The sequence below is a fragment of the Oncorhynchus mykiss genome, chromosome 27 (genome assembly GCF_013265735.2).
Source record: "Oncorhynchus mykiss isolate Arlee chromosome 27, USDA_OmykA_1.1, whole genome shotgun sequence".
NCBI lineage: Eukaryota > Metazoa > Chordata > Actinopteri > Salmoniformes > Salmonidae > Oncorhynchus > Oncorhynchus mykiss.
Window position 1 is genome coordinate 23,243,576 of NC_048591.1, and position 16,972 is coordinate 23,260,547.

At 45.6% G+C, this 16,972-nt stretch overlaps 1 protein-coding gene across 3 annotated transcripts in view; it reads right to left on the reverse strand.

Annotated features, from left to right (window-relative positions):
- The window catches only part of igsf9ba (immunoglobulin superfamily, member 9Ba), a 73,985-nt gene that overhangs the window by 41,062 nt on the left and 15,951 nt on the right, over positions 1-16,972 (reverse strand). For all 3 annotated transcript variants that reach the window (XM_021588046.2, XM_021588048.2, XM_021588049.2), the window contains exons 2-3: positions 5,503-5,700; positions 1,848-1,994 (exon numbers count right to left, since the gene is read on the reverse strand). In XM_021588046.2, coding sequence (XP_021443721.1) covers positions 1,848-1,994; positions 5,503-5,700 — 345 coding nt within the window. The remainder of the gene's footprint in view (positions 1-1,847; positions 1,995-5,502; positions 5,701-16,972) is intronic.

Sequence of the window (16,972 nt, forward strand, 5' to 3'; positions counted from 1 at the left end):
TGTAATCCGTTACAGTTACTAGTTACCTGTCCAAAAGTTCTTGCACTTCTTGAACTAAACCATTATTGGGTTCAAATACACATTTAGATTTGCGAAGAGCCATCCACAACAACCACAATCTGTAAGCCGCAAATAGCTAAATGAGAGAGCAGAAGTGTGATTCACATCAATACGCTATGTAGATATCAATAATAAGTTATATCCGTATAGCCGTAGACTACACCACTGCTGCCATCCTTACCTCCAAGTGTTTATTCAAGTTGGATAATGTTTGGATAATGTTTGGATGCCGACAGCAGTCACACCATTGGAAGACATAGCTTGGACTGTAGCCTACAAAAGCCTATTCCTGCTCTTTTCCAGCGATCCAACACATTTGGTGTGTCATCATAGTGGTCTCTGACTTGTGGTCAGACTCGCTCAGGTGATAAAACTTAAACTTGCGTATTTTTTCAATGCTCTTTTGAATGTCATTGAGAGAACAGAGAAGTGTAAATGTTTTTTTCCGCAAACATTCTTACTGAATAAAAAGTAATCCTCAACGTAATCACGTAGGTTTTCAAAAGTATCTGTAATTTGATTACAATATTTTTGCAGGTAACATAACTAATTACAGTTGCTGTTTTTTTGTAATCCCTTACATGTTATGGATTACATGTAATCTGTTACTCCCCAACCCTGATTGTCACTCATCAGAGCTTTAGCATCTCAGAATAAACATAGCCAAAGTGACTACAAAGAAAAGGCCATAAATCATAAAAACAATTATTTTGGGGGACAAATTATTTTACAGTACCACATAGAATTACTAAAAAGCCAAACATCGCCCAAGTGATAAAACAAATCAGCACGCACACAGTAAATCTGAAATCTCAGACAGACAAGTCATTGAATGGCGAATAAGAGAGAAGAAATGTTCTGACAAAAACTTCTGAATGTAGTTAGCTACAGTAAAGCTATCTGAGGCTGACCAATGAAAACTGAACTTCTGAATGTAGTTAGCTACAGTAAAGCTATCTGAGGCTGACCAATGAAAACTGAACTTCTGAATGTAGTTAGCTACAGTAAAGCTATCTGAGGCTGACCAATGAAAACTGAACTTCTGAATGTAGTTAGCTACAGTATAGCTATCTGAGGCTGACCAATGAAAACTGAACTTCTGAATGTAGTTTGCTACAGTAAAGCTATCTGAGGCTGACCAATGAAAACTGAACTTCTGAATGTAGTTAGCTACAGTAAAGCTATCTGAGGCTGACCAATGAAAACTGAACTTCTGAATGTAGTTAGCTACAGTAAAGCTATCTGAGGCTGACCAATGAAAACTGAACTTCTGAATGTAGTTAGCTACAGTAAAGCTATCTGAGGCTGACCAATGAAAACTGAACTTCTGAATGTAGTTAGCTACAGTATAGCTATCTGAGGCTGACCAATGAAAACTGAACTTCTGAATGTAGTTAGCTACAGTATAGCTATCTGAGGCTGACCAATGAAAACTGAACTTCTGAATGTAGTTAGCTACAGTATAGCTATCTGAGGCTGACCAATGAAAACTGTTGAGGCATGGAATGTAAGCAACCTATGAGGTGAACATTGTCATGAATCACCCGAGCACACACATCTAACGAGATTACACTGTAGAAACACATTCCCCATATTGGGTCCCAATTCCAAACCACACCTACCACACTCCAATCTGTTGTTGCTGACAGTAAAGTGACAGTGAAGTGAAACAAAAGGCACCCTATTCCCTATATAGTGCACTACTTTTGACCAGAGCCATATGAGCCCTGGTCAAAAGTAGTGCACTACATAGGGAATAGGCTGCCATTTGGGACGCAGTGACTCACCATTGACTGTGAGCTGCACCCAGCTGCCATTGTGGAAGGTGTTGTATTGCTGCTCCAGCATCAGAACCCTACACTCGTACCAGCCCTGGTCCTCTGAGCGCACTGGGTCAATCTGAAGAGACGCCTTCCCATGCAGGCTGGCTCTACCTGGGGTGGGAGAGAAGAACACAGGGAGGGTCAGGAGTCAGGACCATAAAATTTGAGTAGATCCAAACGGTACACACAATATGGCCAGCAGTGTACCCAAAGAGCACCATGAACATGGACACCAGTCAGTATGATACGCATATCTAAACATGGATGAAGCTTACACAGCTCTTTCATTATTCCACTGACTGTTCAATTCATTAATGGCACTACAGTATCACACGCAGAACCCACACCAACATACTGACATACCGCTGACACAGACATCACACAGCAGAAGACAAACGTAGCTAATCTGCCAATAGCATCTTCTCTGGGTCTCTGTGGCCTGAGATGGTGCTGTTAGATAACCCCTAACCTATCCAGTATTAGGATTAATGGATAACATTACCTGGAGGGCAATATATATATATACACATCTCCTCTCCCCCCTCTACCCCCCCACCTGATGAAGCACAGGGCTTGGAATAGGAAAGCACTCCATGTCAAATAGTGAAAAAGACTGTCTTTTCTTTGAAAGCTCAGGAGATAAAGAGGAAATCTAAAAGTAGGAAGTCATGTCATAGAGAATGAGCGAAGTTGAGAAAACCAGGCATGTTGAAATCTGTCTCACAGCTTCCAACCCACTGCACCAACACGGCTTCTGCTACAGCCCTGACAGTCAAGCCGGATGAACAGACTGAAACACTCAAACCTCTGTTAGAGCCGTGCCCTGGTACAAAGATCCTTTTCCAAACTTTGAGTTGTATATACAGTGCCTTCGTAAAGTATTCAAACCCAATGACTTTTTCCACAATTTGTTAGGTTACAGCCTTATTCTAAAATCAATTAAATAGTTTTTTCCCTCATCAATCTCCCACAATACCAGATAACGACAAAGCAAAAACAGGTTTTTAGAAAAATGTGCATATTTATAAAAATAAAAAAATAATAATAATATCACATTTACATAAGTATTCAGACCCTTTATTTACTCAGTACTTTTTGAAGCACTTTTGGCAATGATTACAGCCTTGAGTCTTCATGGGGGTGACGCTAAAAGATTGGCACACCTGTATTTGGGGAGTTTCTTTCATTCTTCTCTGCAGATTCTCTTAAGCTCTGTCAGGTTGGATGGGGAGCGTTGCTGCACAGCTATTTTCAGGTCTCTCCAGAGATGTTGGATCGGGTTCAAGTCCGGGCTCTGGCTGGGCCACTCAAGGACATTCAGAGACTTGTCCCAAAGACACGCCTGATTTGTCTTGGCTGTGCTTAGGGACATTGTCCTGTTGGAAGGTGAAGCTTCGCCCCAGTCTGAGGTCCTGAGCGCTCTGGAGCAGGTTTTCATCAAGGATCTCTCTGTACTGCTCTGTTCACATTTCCCTCGATCCTGACTAGTCTCCCAGTCCCTGCCGCTGAAAGACATCCCCACAGCAGTATGCTGCCATTAACATGCTTCACTGTAGGGATGCTGCCAGTTTTCCTCCAGACGTGACGCTTGGTATTCAAGACAAAGAGTTCAATCTTGGTTTCATCAGACCAGAGAATCTTGTTTCTCATAGTCTGTGAGACTTTTACCAAACTCCAAGCGGGCTGTCATGTGCTTTTTACTGAGGAGTGGCTTCCATCTGGCCACTCTACCATAAAAGCCTGATTGGTGGAGTGCTGCAGAGATGGTTGTCCTTCTGGAAGGTACTCCTATCTCCACAGAGGAACTGTGGAGCTCTGTCAGAGTGACCATCGGGTTCTTGGTCACCTCCCTGACTGAGGCCCTTCTCCTCTGATTGCTCAGTTTGGCCGGGCGGCCAACTCTAGGAAGAGTCTAGGTGGTTCCAAACTTCTTCCATTTGAGAATGGTATTTCTGTTTTTAAGTTTTTATAAATTTGCAAACATTTTCACTTTGTCATTATGGGTTATTGTGTGTAGATTGCTGATATTCTTTTTTTATTTAATCCATTTTAGAATGAGACTGTAACGTAACAAAATGTGGAAAAAGTGAAGAGGTCTGAATACTTTCCGAATGCAATGTATGTCCTGTAAGTACTGTTGCTTGTTTGTTCATTTTGAATGTCAGGTAAACATATTGGTGTCGAGGGCGGGTTGGATTGGTCTTCCAGCAGCGCTGCATATAGATGCAATAGATAGCCTCTCCCAGGGACGGCTGCCATACCTGGGGAAGAAAATGGTGGGTTTTTGTTGAGCAGGAAATCGATAAGGCAAAGGGAAGAAGGGAAGGGGGAGACTGCAGTCTTGCAGTAATAAGGCAAGGCTTTAAAAGTCAGGTCTATTTTTGCCTGGGTGATGAAGTGCTGAGTGGTGTGAGTAGTGGCGTGAAGGGTAGGGATCGACCTCAGGTTCAATCTGTCACCGAGTGAGAGTTGTGCTGTAAACAGAGTTAACAATACTGTATCCACATCAAGACCAGCCCTTCCAGGGGATTCACACATACTGTAATCTAACACTACTGCTGCCTACAGTGAATATGGCCCTCTGGGTTTGTTCATATCACACATGGGCTTCGATCCATTGCACTGCTGCAATAGCTATAGAGAGAGCAGAGGAGAATAGAGCTAAAGAGAGCCATGCAGCTAAACTTTCAGTTCTTTAAAGACCATAATCCCTCTGCAGGCTTTTCACTGGCTCTGATTGGAGGAGAGACTGGGAATTGGGTTTGGGAGATGTAAGACCAGCCTAGCCCCAAAAAACTAAATATCATACAGTATCTGAATTATTGATTGTTTCTTTGCTTGAGTTGGTGCAAAAATAGCTGATTTTAAATGTTAGATTTGCATATCACCTTGGGCAACTGGCTAACACACTAGAGGAGGAGCACTCCATTTCTTTCTTGCACTGAATAAGACACTTGCCGAAGCGTAATACTCAGTCGAAAAGTAAAAGTCTGTATTTTCCTTGCAAGAGAGAGGTTTGCCACCCCCAATACACTTGAACATAAATACAACCTATATACAATTTGTACCATAACATCATTATTTAACAGCATCTAAGATTGTAAAAGATCCCTTGTAAAAGATAAGGTCATAGTGGAATTAGAAAATAGACTGCAGTCTTCAACTATGTCGATGTAAAGCTCACAGACATAGAGAGTCATGAGAAGCTAGCTTACCCCCACATACGAGCTCTGCTACTGTAAAAGGCAATCCAAAACCTCTCATCTCCATCATGAATGCATTTAGACCCAGAAATATAGGTTAAATACAGTACATCAAGACCCAGAAATGTAGGCTGAGCACAGTACATTGACTGCCTTGCAGGACTAGCCAGTCTAGCCGGGCAGTGACAGTACATTTAGTCTCTGTTCCACCCAGATTAATTATTTATTTGGTGAGAAATGGGAAATGGGGATTAATGGAAATAGCTAGCCAGGCAGATCTTAAAAAGTATGTGTGTGTGTTTGTGTGTGTGCGTGTGTTAGGCAGCAGGCTTCTCTGGCATGAGGAGTTTGGAAGGCTTGGCTCTTACCGGTGTACTATGGGTCAACATCAGGAGAGTAGAAGGCTTGGTTCTTACCGGTATATTCTGGGTCGACATGAGGAGGGTGGAAGCGGAAGCTGATGAAGAAGGGGATGGGCACTCCGAACTTGAACCACTCCACCACGTAGGGGGGCTGCTGGCCGTCCAGGGGAGGGGACACGTCACATCCCAGGATCACACTCTCTCCAGCGCGCGCCGTCAAAAACCGGGGCTCCTCTCTCACTCCGTGGGCACCTGGGGGAATAACGGGAGAGGGTCTTTTAACCAAAGAGCGTATCTTAGAGAAGGTGGGAGGTAACAGTACAGTACATGTGCTGTACTGTTCTGTTCTCTACCACTACAGCTGTGCTGTGCTGACCAAGCAGAGAAGACATCGTTGCTTAGTTGCCCAATGCCTATAAAACAGGTTATGTAGCTTGTCAAAAGTAAGATTGAGCAGCCCTGCCTACAGTGTTGGTGGCCCTTGTAGGTACTTCCATGGTTCTAGTACAGGACAGTCTGACTCTGTACAGTTCCTGTGTTGTCATCTCTCCTGGTGAGACCGAGTTCTGTCTGAGGTGTAGGTCACCTACAGTACTATAACTTGCCAGGCCCAGGCAGTTCCATTGATCAGAGCTGGCTGCTGCTCATATGGGCTTTACTGTGAGCATTACCAGGGCTGGGCTGGCGTTTAGCCACGGATGTCCAGGCACATTACCGAGGGTTGACCTATCAGACAGCTGAAAGGTCGGCCTATCTCCTCAGCAGAACACTCACTCTGGGAATGAATTTTGTCCAGCTGCCTCCCCACCTCTGCTCTCACTGAGCCAGCTTGGATCTCTGGATCCCATCCGACAGACTGAGTATGGCCGCCCCTCTGCCCTCTCTCCCATCGCCCTGGGGGGAACATCACTTCAGGGATCAAGAGACATGCTAACGATTCACTCGACAGAAATACTGGCTGAATAACTTTCATTAACACTATCACTTGCATTATGGCTGCTAATGTTTTCAGGAAGTACAGCATCCAAGTTTAGTAGTGGCAAAGAAAGGCTACGCCTCAGGATGGGGAAAAGGTAGCAGTACGATTCTCTAGGTAGTTTCTGTAATGGAACTGTGTTGTGTGTGTAAATCATTGTCAGTGTTGTGTAAAATAGGAAATGCTACGGTTTCCATTGTTCCTTTACAATTAAACACCCTCAACTTAAAACCCCAAATATTTTCTTCCATTCCTTTTCTTTCAGTGATAATGCCCCTTTACCTCTATATCAGGCTCCACCCCTGAAGGTCCTATGCATCAGTCAGTGATTGTGTTTACCAGTTTAATCTGCTTTATCCGGTGGAAGAGTTAATCCTCTTTATTTGATTTAGCCAGCACAGCTTTTGGATTGAAACAGAGCAGAATTAATCAAATTACACTTTCTGTTAAAGTGGAGATGTGGTCTACCAGTCACAGGCCTTACTCCTGGAATCTGCCATTGTGTCTCTCTGGTAAGCGATGCAAAAAACAGCAGTGTAAAAATCCATGGCTTAGTGTTAATGACCAGCCCACTGGAACACGTGCCATACGCCGAGTAACTGGACCTTGCACATGACCACAATACAGCCTGTAGCTAAGACCTAAAGCCAAAGCTAAACAAACCAGCAACACAGCCTACACAAGCATTAGAAAATATACGGAGGCTAAGTAGCCTACAAGCTAGACTCAAAGAGACCACTTACAGGGAAGGGAATGAGTAAAGAGCACCTATAACCTATAATAAAGCTAAATATGCATATACTTATCATGCTTATTGAAAGTACAAATGTGGCACTTTCAGTGTAAATTCTAACTGGTAATGGTACAAAGCAACAGCGGACACACTGTGATAAGATGCAGGAAATAGAAGGAGAACATCAGTAGCATCAGTTGCATCTGATGCATCAGTGACAGAGAGAAAACTAAGTGGTGATGGCTGAAGGGTGGTAGACATGGTAGAGGGGACTGAGTGGTGATGGCTGGAGGGCTGTAGTCATGGTAGAGGAGACTGAGTGGTGATGGCTGGAGGGTGGTAGACATGGTAGAGTAGACTGAGTGGTGATGGCTGGAGGGCAGTAGATATGGTAGAGGGGACCGAGTGGCAATGGCTGGAGGACTGAGTGAGAGGAGACTGAGTGGTGATGGCTGGAGGGAGGGAGATATGGTAGAGGAGACTGAGTGGTGATGGCTGGAGGACTGAGTGAGAGGGGACTGAGTGGTGATGGCTGGAGGGTGGTAGACATGGTAGAGGAGACTGAGTGGTGATGGCTGAAGGGTGGTAGACATGGTAGAGGAGACTAAGTGGTGATGGCTGGAGGGTGGTAGACATGGTAGAGAAGACTGAGTGGTGATGGCTGGAGGGTGGTAGACATGGTAGAGGGGACTGAGTGGCAATGGCTGGAGGACTGAGTGAGAGGAGACTGAGTGGTGAGGGCTGGAGGGAGGTAGACATGGTAGAGGAGACTGAGCGGTGATGGCTGGAGGGTGGTAGACATGGTAGAGTAGACTGAGTGGTGATGGCTGGAGGGCAGTAGACATGGTAGAGGGGACTGAGTGGCAATGGCTGGAGGACTGAGTGAGAGGAGACTGAGTGGTGAGGGCTGGAGGGAGGTAGACATGTTAGAGGAGACTGAGTGGTGATGGCTGGAGGGAGGGAGATATGGTAGAGGAGACTGAGTGGTGAGGGCTGGAGGGAGGTAGACATGGTAGAGGAGACTAAGTGGTGATGGCTGGAGGGTGGTAGACATGGTAGAGGAGACTGAGTGGTGATGGCTGGAGGGTGGTAGACATGGTAGAGGAGACTGAGTGGTGATGGCTGGAGGGTGGTAGACATGGTAAAGAAGACTGAGTGGTGATGGCTGGAGGGTGGTAGACATGGTAGAGGAGACTGAGTGGGGATGGCTGGAGGGTGGTAGACACTGTAGAGGAGACAGTGGTGATGGCTGGAGGGTGGTAGACATGGTAGAGGAGACTGAGTGGTGATGGCTGGAGGGTGGTAGACATGGTAGAGGAGACTGAGTGGTGATGGCTGGAGGGTGGTAGACATGGTAGAGGAGACTGAGTGGTGATGGCTGGAGGGTGGTAGACATGGTGCCGCTGCTCCACAGACCGTAAACACCATGACCTAATGCGCTTGTGTGGAAAGCTGTTCCCCCCACTCTGCTTCTGTCGCACAACAAAATCACATGAGCCCTGCAGGACCCGACCCGGACTAATTAAGTCTCCTTCACTCAGTTCACACCACACCCACTTAAGATCTTACTTTGAACTGACTTTGAAGAGCTATACATGCATTAACTAATTCAGTAACTAATTCAGTCTCCATTGAAATTGTTGCTAACTTGTTGAGTCGATTACATTTAGCCTTCACCTTTACACATGCCTGAACACCCCTATTTATAACACCTTCATAACATATTAGTTGTGCAGCATACATTACACACCCCATATTTCGATCATAGGAGTAGTCTATCTCCTCTCAGTTTTCACAGCACCCTTTTACTGTGTGTTGTAGCTGCCTAATGACTGGATCTATTTTCAGAAAACGAATCTATTCATTTGGAGAATCTATTCAGCAGTCTGTGACGGACAACACTATTTTTCTGTAGAAGACTTATCAGAGAATTCAATACTCAGTTACCTGAAATCGTGCCCTCTTTTATCAATTTAAAATATTTTTATTGACTCAACATGTGTCTTCCACACTAATAGATTATAAGGCATCTAGATAGTTTGGATTACATATAAGATGATCAACAACTGTAACCCATGAGCAAGAGAAAAGCAATACATTACATGGGCTACTTTACAAACACTGGTTAAGCTAAATGAGCCTCCTCTTGCCGGAAAACCACATGATTTCACATGAAACCACATTATTATTTTTTTTTCCATCGTTTTCAGTGATCAGGCCTACCACTGTTGTGTGGTCGGCAAACTTAATGATGGTGTTGGAATCGTGCTTGGCCATGCAGTCACGGGTGAACAGGGAATATAACAGGAGACTGAGCACGCACCCCTGAGGGGACCCTGGCAGATGTGTTGTTACCTACCCTTACCACCTGGGTGGCGCCTGTTAGGAAGTTACAGAGGGAGGTGTTTAGTCCCAGGGTCCTTAGCTTAGTGATGAGCTTTGAGGGCACTATGGCGTTGAATGCTGAGCTGTAGTCAATGAATAGCATTCTTACATAGGTGTTCCTTTTGTCCAGGTTGAAAAGGCAATAGAGATTGCAATAGAGATTGCATCATCTGTGGGTTTGTTGGGGCGGTATGCAAATTGGAGTGGGTCTAGGTTTTCTGGGATAATGGTGTTGATATGAGCCATGACCAGCCTTTCAAAGTACTTCATATCTACAGATGTGAGTGCTACGGGTCGGTCATTTAGGCCGGTTACCTTGGTGTTCTTGTGCACAGGGACTATGGTGGTCTGCTTGAAACATGTTGATATTGCAGACTCGGTCAGGGACAGGTTGAAAATGTCCTTCAAGACACTTGCCAGCTGGTCAGCGCATGCTCGGGGTACACGTCCTGGTAATCCGTCTGGCCATGCGGCTTTGTGAATGTGGACCTGTTTAAAGGTCTTACTCACATCGGTTATGGAGAGAGTGATAACGCAGCATAGAAGTTATTTAGTTCGTCTGGTAGGCTCATGTCACTGGGCAGCTCGCGGCTGTGCTTCCTTTTGTAGTCCGTAATAATTTGCAAGCCCTGCCACATCCGGCGAGCATCGGAGGCGGTGTAGTACGATTCAATCTTCGTCCTTTATTGACGATTTGCCTGTTTGATGGAGGGCATAGCGGGATTTATTATAAGCGTCCGGGTTAAAGTCCATCTCCCTGAAAGCAGCAGCTCTACCGTTTAGCTCAATGCGAATGTTGCCTGTAATCCATGGCTTCTGGTTGGGGAATGTACGTACAGTCACTGTGGGGACGACATCATTGATGCACTTATTGATGAAGTCAGTGACTGATGTGGTGTACTCCTCAATGCCATTGGAAGAATCCCGGAACATATTCCAGTCAGTGCTAGCAAAACAGTCCTGTAGCTTAGCATCTGCGCCCTCTGACCACTTCCTTATCAAGCGAGTCACTCGTACTTCCTGCTTTAGTTTTTGCTTGTAAGCAGGAATCAGGATGATAGAGTTATGGTCAGATTTACCAAATATAGGGTGGGGGAGAGCTTTGTACACATTTCTGTGTGTGGAGTAAAGGTGGTCTAGAGTTGTTTTTCCTCTGGTTGCACATTTAACATGCTGGTAGAAATGAGGTAAAATGGATTTAAGTTTCCTTGCATTAAAGTTCCCGGCCATTAGGAGCGCCGCCTCTGGATGTGCATTTTCCTGTTTGCTTATTGACAGCTACAAAAAATATAGAATAAAACTCTTGGTAAATAGTGCGATCTACAGCTTATCATGAGATACTCAGGCGAGCAAAACTTTGAGACTTCCTTAATATTATATTTTGTGAACCAGCTGTTATTTACAAATAGACACAGATAGCCACCCCTTGTCTTACCGGAGGCAGCTGTTCTATCTTGCAGATGGACCGAAAACCCAGCCAGCTGTATGTTATTCATGTTGTCGTTCAGCCACGACTCGGTGAAACATAAGATATTACAGTATTTAATGTCCCATTGGTAGGATATCCTTGATCGGAGCTCATTAATTTTGTTATCCAATGATTGCACGTTGGCTAATAGGGCTGATGGTAGAGGGGGTTTACTCATTCGCCTACGAATTCTCAGAAGGCAGTCCGACCTCCATCTGTTCTTCATGCAAATGATGGGGATTTGGGCCCGTTCCCGAGAAAGCAGTATATCCTTCACTTCGGACTCATTAAAGAAAAAATCTTTGTCAAGTTCGAGGTGAGTAATCACTGTTCTGATGTCCAGAAGCGATGGTAGCAGCAACATTATATACAAAATAAGTTTAAAAAAAAGTTACAAACAACGCGAAAAACGCATGTACAACGTTTTCTTCTCTATTCATGTGTTCACATGTTTTTTACGTAAGGGACCAAGCAGGCCAAGTACTATCCACACAAGTTGAGGAGGATAAAATATTATCCACATTGTTTGGCTTGAGAACTAAGTGCTGTCACATTATAAATCCTATACTCTATGCTTGGGGCACAGCAGTGCTGAAACCCATTGGTTCTCTGCAGACAGTTCAGGTTTCAGGAGCTCTTTTTGGATCCTTGTCGGCCTTCCCTGAGAGCAGTAAGTTCTGGGCAGAGGAATAGAGCAATGTAGGAATTACTATAAAGACCCATGATAATATACTGCCTGGCTAATAACTCCCCAATCCCTTCATGAGATCATCACAAGGGGACAAGGTTCACTGATACTGCCGTTTTCATTTCCTTAATGGAGACACAGTGACCCGGTAGGGTTTATGGGAGCTTTTTCAAGGGAACATATTTACGCTCTCAACAAGACATAAATGCCAGCGGTGCAAATCATGATATAGGCCCTCCCTGTTCTAACCTCCACTACCTCTTCACAGGTTGAGCTTATCTCAAAGACCAGGTGTCATCACTGAGGCACCAATACATCTAACAAAAAGACCACAAGTCTTTATATACAAGTCAAATATATTATAGCCTGCCCTATATTAGTTTAGTAACAACCTTCTTAGACATCTAATTCAGAACTACTGTATGTTTTAATGTATCTAAACTAAGGCTGTGGCGGTCACAAAATTTCGACAGCCAAGGCAATTGACTGTTTATTAACATAAACACATTTAGTATCTCCTGGCTTTCACACATAGCCAACAAGTCACTGATGCAGACCTTTGGAACATCTACATTTTAAAAAGTCTAATAAGTCCATGTAATATAGCCTACACCTTCACAATAAATCAATTATTTATTTTAGACAGGTCTAAAAAGCATGATATGAAGAAAATGTAGTCTATTTCAGTAGGACCAGAATAACATACTCTGAGTTGTCCTTATGTTAGGTTCTGATCTGGCCATGACAAATGGCTTTGGGATACACTAGTTCATTTAGCTGACAAGATTCGCTTAGAACTCTGTGGCATTATTTTATATTATTTTATAGTATGAAGAATACAGTTGAACAAAGTTGAATAAAATAGAAAGGATATTTTCTCCAAATGATTTGAGGGAGTGCGCACATGTGGTTATTCTGTGTTGAGCAGTTAACGAAGAAATAGATATTCCTATATGCTTAATTTAGAGTTATTAATTTAACTTTAGATGTTCTACAAATGTTGGGCTATTTGTTTTGATTTTTAATACATTGTAAGGCTGTATGATGCGACTCTAATGATGATTTGAAAAAAGACACTTGAAAGGCATGAGCTCTGCTTTATTTTTTTTGTGCAGGCTGTAGACACTACATCAGTCACTCATTCACAATTTGACAAGCACCTGATAATGCCTAGAATTTCATGGCGGCATCCCCTTTGTGTGGCTGTACTGCAGTCTATAAAAATCCATGACCTTTGCAGTGTAGGGGCCTTTGTGCCATTCTCCCTGAGTGCTGCATGCACTCCATCACGTGATCGGGTCTTTCTCACAGGCTACAAGTGAAGACAGACACATCAGAGACGCAACTGCGCGTGTCCTTATCCAATTCCGAGGTGATTATTGAAGATATTGGAACTGTCCACATTTACTTTTCGTTAGCCAACAAGATGAGTAGGCCTAACGAACAGCAAAAGCACTAGCCTATGTCAATCTACTATCCCCCATTGTACAAAAGTCGACATATTCTATTCTATGCGAGAAATAAATATTCCAAACATAGTCTGGGGCAGTTGTGCCAAATTAATACAACCACTAGCATCCCCCAAAAAATTGCATTCCAATGTGGCTGACGCAACAGATCAGAACGCTTAGCTTAAAATATTGATAAACTATTAGGCTATTTCTTCACATTAGAAGCGCAGCAATGCGCACATAAGCGAGGCTATAAGCGAGAATGTTCCATTAGCGGAAAACACCATTATCAAAAGTGACCACAAATGCAATTCTGAATGTAATGCTTTTATTATAAAGGTGCCTTTTTATGGTGAAAATTATCTTCCCCAAAATTGAAATTCATGTGCTGCTTATGTATGCCAGTTAGTGTCACGGATCCCTCCGGAACTGTCATTACACACACCTGGTCCCTATTCCCATTTGATTAGTAATTGTATAAGTGTACCCTTTGTTCACCATTGTCCTGTTGATTATTGTTTCAATGTCCGTTGGTCATGTGAGTACCTGTGCTGTGTTGTTTTGGCTTTCGTGCGACGAGTACTGTGGAGATGATTACAGGTCTCATCCCGTGTGATAATCATTGTGCGATTGTGTATTTATTCAAGGTACTCCTTGCTTTTTTATGTTTTGTATAGTGTTTGTGTTACGGTGCGTGAATGAGGACCCAAAAGCGAATCAACTTAAACAGAGCTTCTTTAATTACCAAACATAGGTAGGCTCAGATGGACCGGCAGATTCCGACAGGACAGGACAAGGTTACAGCAAACATGACGGCAGTCTGGTTCAGGCATGAATGACACAAACAAACAAGAATCCGACAAGGACAGGAGCAGAAACAGAGAGAGATATAGGGACCTAATCAGAGGGAAAAAGGGAACAGGTGGGGAACGGGGTGAATGGGTAGTTAGAGGAGACAAGGGACAGCTGGGGGAAAGCGGGGGAGAAAAGGTAACCTAACACGACCAGCAGAGGGAGACAGGGTGAAGGGAAAGGACAGAGACAAGACAACATGACAGTACATGACAGTACCCCCCCACTCACCGAGCGCCTCCTGGCGCACTCGAGGAGGAAACCTGGCGGCAACGGAGGAAATCATCAATCAGCGCACGGTCCAGCACGTCCCGAGAGGGAACCCAACTCCTCTCCTCAGGACCGTACCCCTCCCAGTCAACTAGGTACTGATGACCACGGCCCCGAGGACGCATGTCCAAGATTTTACGGACCCTGTAGATAGGTGCGCCCTCGACAAGGATGGGGGGGGGGGGGAAGACGAGCGGGGGCGCGAAGAACGGGCTTAACACAGGAGACATGGAAGACCGGGTGGACGCGACGAAGATATCGCGGAAGAAGAAGTCGCACTGCGACAGGATTAATGACCTGAGAGATACGGAATGGACCAATGAACCGCGGGGTCAACTTGCGAGAAGCCGTCTTAAGGGGAAGGTTCTGAGTGGAGAGCCAAACTCTCTGACCGCGACAATATCTAGGGCTCTTCGTTCTACGCTTATTAGCAGCTCTCACAGTCTGCGCCCTATAACGGCAAAGTGCAGACCTGACCCTCTTCCAGGTGCGCTCGCAACGTTGGACAAAAGCCTGAGCGGAGGGGACGCTGGACTCGGCGAACTGAGATGAGAACAACGGAGGCTGGTACCCGAGGCTACTCTGAAAAGGAGATAGCCCGGTCGCAGACGAAGGAAGCGAGTTGTGGGCGTATTCTGCCCAGGGGAGCTGTTCTGACCAAGACGCAGGGTTGCGAAAAGAAAGACTGCGTAAGATGCGACCAATAGTCTGATTGGCCCGTTCTGCTTGACCGTTAGACTGGGGGTGAAAGCCGGAAGAGAGACTGACGGAAGCCCCAATCAAACGGCAAAACTCCCTCCAAAATTGAGACGTGAATTGCGGACCTCTGTCCGAAACGACGTCTGACGGAAGGCCATGAATTCTGAAAACATTCTCGATGATGATTTGTGCCGTCTCTTTAGCAGAAGGAAGCTTAGCAAGGGGAATGAAATGAGCCGCCTTAGAGAACCTATCGACAACCGTAAGAATAACAGTCTTCCCCGCTGACGAAGGCAGTCCGGTGACAAAATCTAAGGCGATGTGAGACCACGGTCGAGAGGGAATAGGAAGCGGCCTGAGACGGCCGGCAGGAGGAGAGTTACCGGACTTAGTCTGCGCGCAGACCGAACAAGCAGCCACGAAACGACGCGTGTCATGCTCCCGGGTGGGCCACCAGAAACGCTGGCGAATGGAAGCAAGCGTACCCCGAACGCCAGGGTGGCCGGCTAACTTGGCAGAGTGAGCCCACTGAAGAACGGCCAGACGAGTAGGAACGGGAACGAAAAGAAGGTTCCTAGGACAAGCGCGCGGCGACGGAGTTTGAGTGAGTGCTTGCTTTACCTGCCTCTCAATTCCCCAGACAGTCAACCCGACAACACGCCCCTCAGGGAGAATCCCCTCGGGGTCAGTGGAGGCTACTGAAGAACTGAAGAGACGAGACAAAGCATCAGGCTTGGTGTTCTTAGAGCCCGGACGATAAGAAATCACGAACTCGAAACGAGCGAAAAACAGCGCCCAACGCGCCTGACGCGCATTAAGTCGTTTGGCAGAACGGATGTACTCAAGGTTCCTATGGTCAGTCCAAACGACAAAAGGAACGGTCGCCCCCTCCAACCACTGTCGCCATTCGCCTAGGGCTAACCGGATGGCGAGCAGTTCGCGGTTACCCACATCATAGTTACGTTCCGACGGCGACAGGCGATGAGAAAAATACGCGCATGGGTGGACCTTGTCGTCAGAGAGGGAGCGCTGAGAAAGGATGGCTCCCACTCCCACCTCTGACGCGTCAACCTCGACAACGAACTGTCTAGAGACGTCAGGTGTAACAAGGATAGGAGCGGATGTAAAACGATTCTTGAGGAGATCAAAAGCTCCCTGGGCGGAAACGGACCACTTAAAGCACGTCTTGACAGAAGTAAGGGCTGTGAGAGGAGCTGCCACCTGACCGAAATTACGGATGAAACGACGATAGAAGTTCGCGAAGCCGAGAAAGCGCTGCAGCTCGACACGTGACTTAGGGACGGGCCAATCAATGACAGCTTGGACCTTAGCGGGATCCATCTTAATGCCTTCAGCGGAAATAACAGAACCGAGAAATGTGACGGAGGAGGCATGAAAAGTGCACTTCTCAGCCTTCACAAAAAGACAATTCTCTAAAAGGCGCTGGAGGACACGTCGAACGTGCTGAACATGAATCTGGAGTGACGGTGAAAAAATCAGGATATCGTCAAGGTAAACGAAAACAAAGATGTTCAGCATGTCTCTCAGGACATCATTGACTAATGCCTGAAAGACAGCTGGAGCGTTAGCGAGGCCGAAAGGAAGAACCCGGTATTCAAAGTGCCCTAACGGAGTGTTAAACGCCGTCTTCCACTCGTCCCCCTCCCTGATGCGCACGAGATGGTAAGCGTTACGAAGGTCCAACTTAGTGAAAAACCTGGCTCCCTGCAGGATCTCGAAGGCTGAAGACATAAGAGGAAGCGGATAACGATTCTTCACTGTTATGTCATTCAGCCCTCGATAATCTATGCAGGGGCGCAGCGACCCGTCCTTCTTCTTGACAAAAAAAAACCCCGCTCCGGCGGGAGAGGAGGAGGGGACTATGGTACCGGCGTCAAGAGCTACAGACAAATAATCCTCGAGAGCCTTACGTTCGGGAGCCGACAGAGAGTATAGTCTACCCCGGGGGGGGGTGGTTCCCGGAAGGAGATCAATACTACAA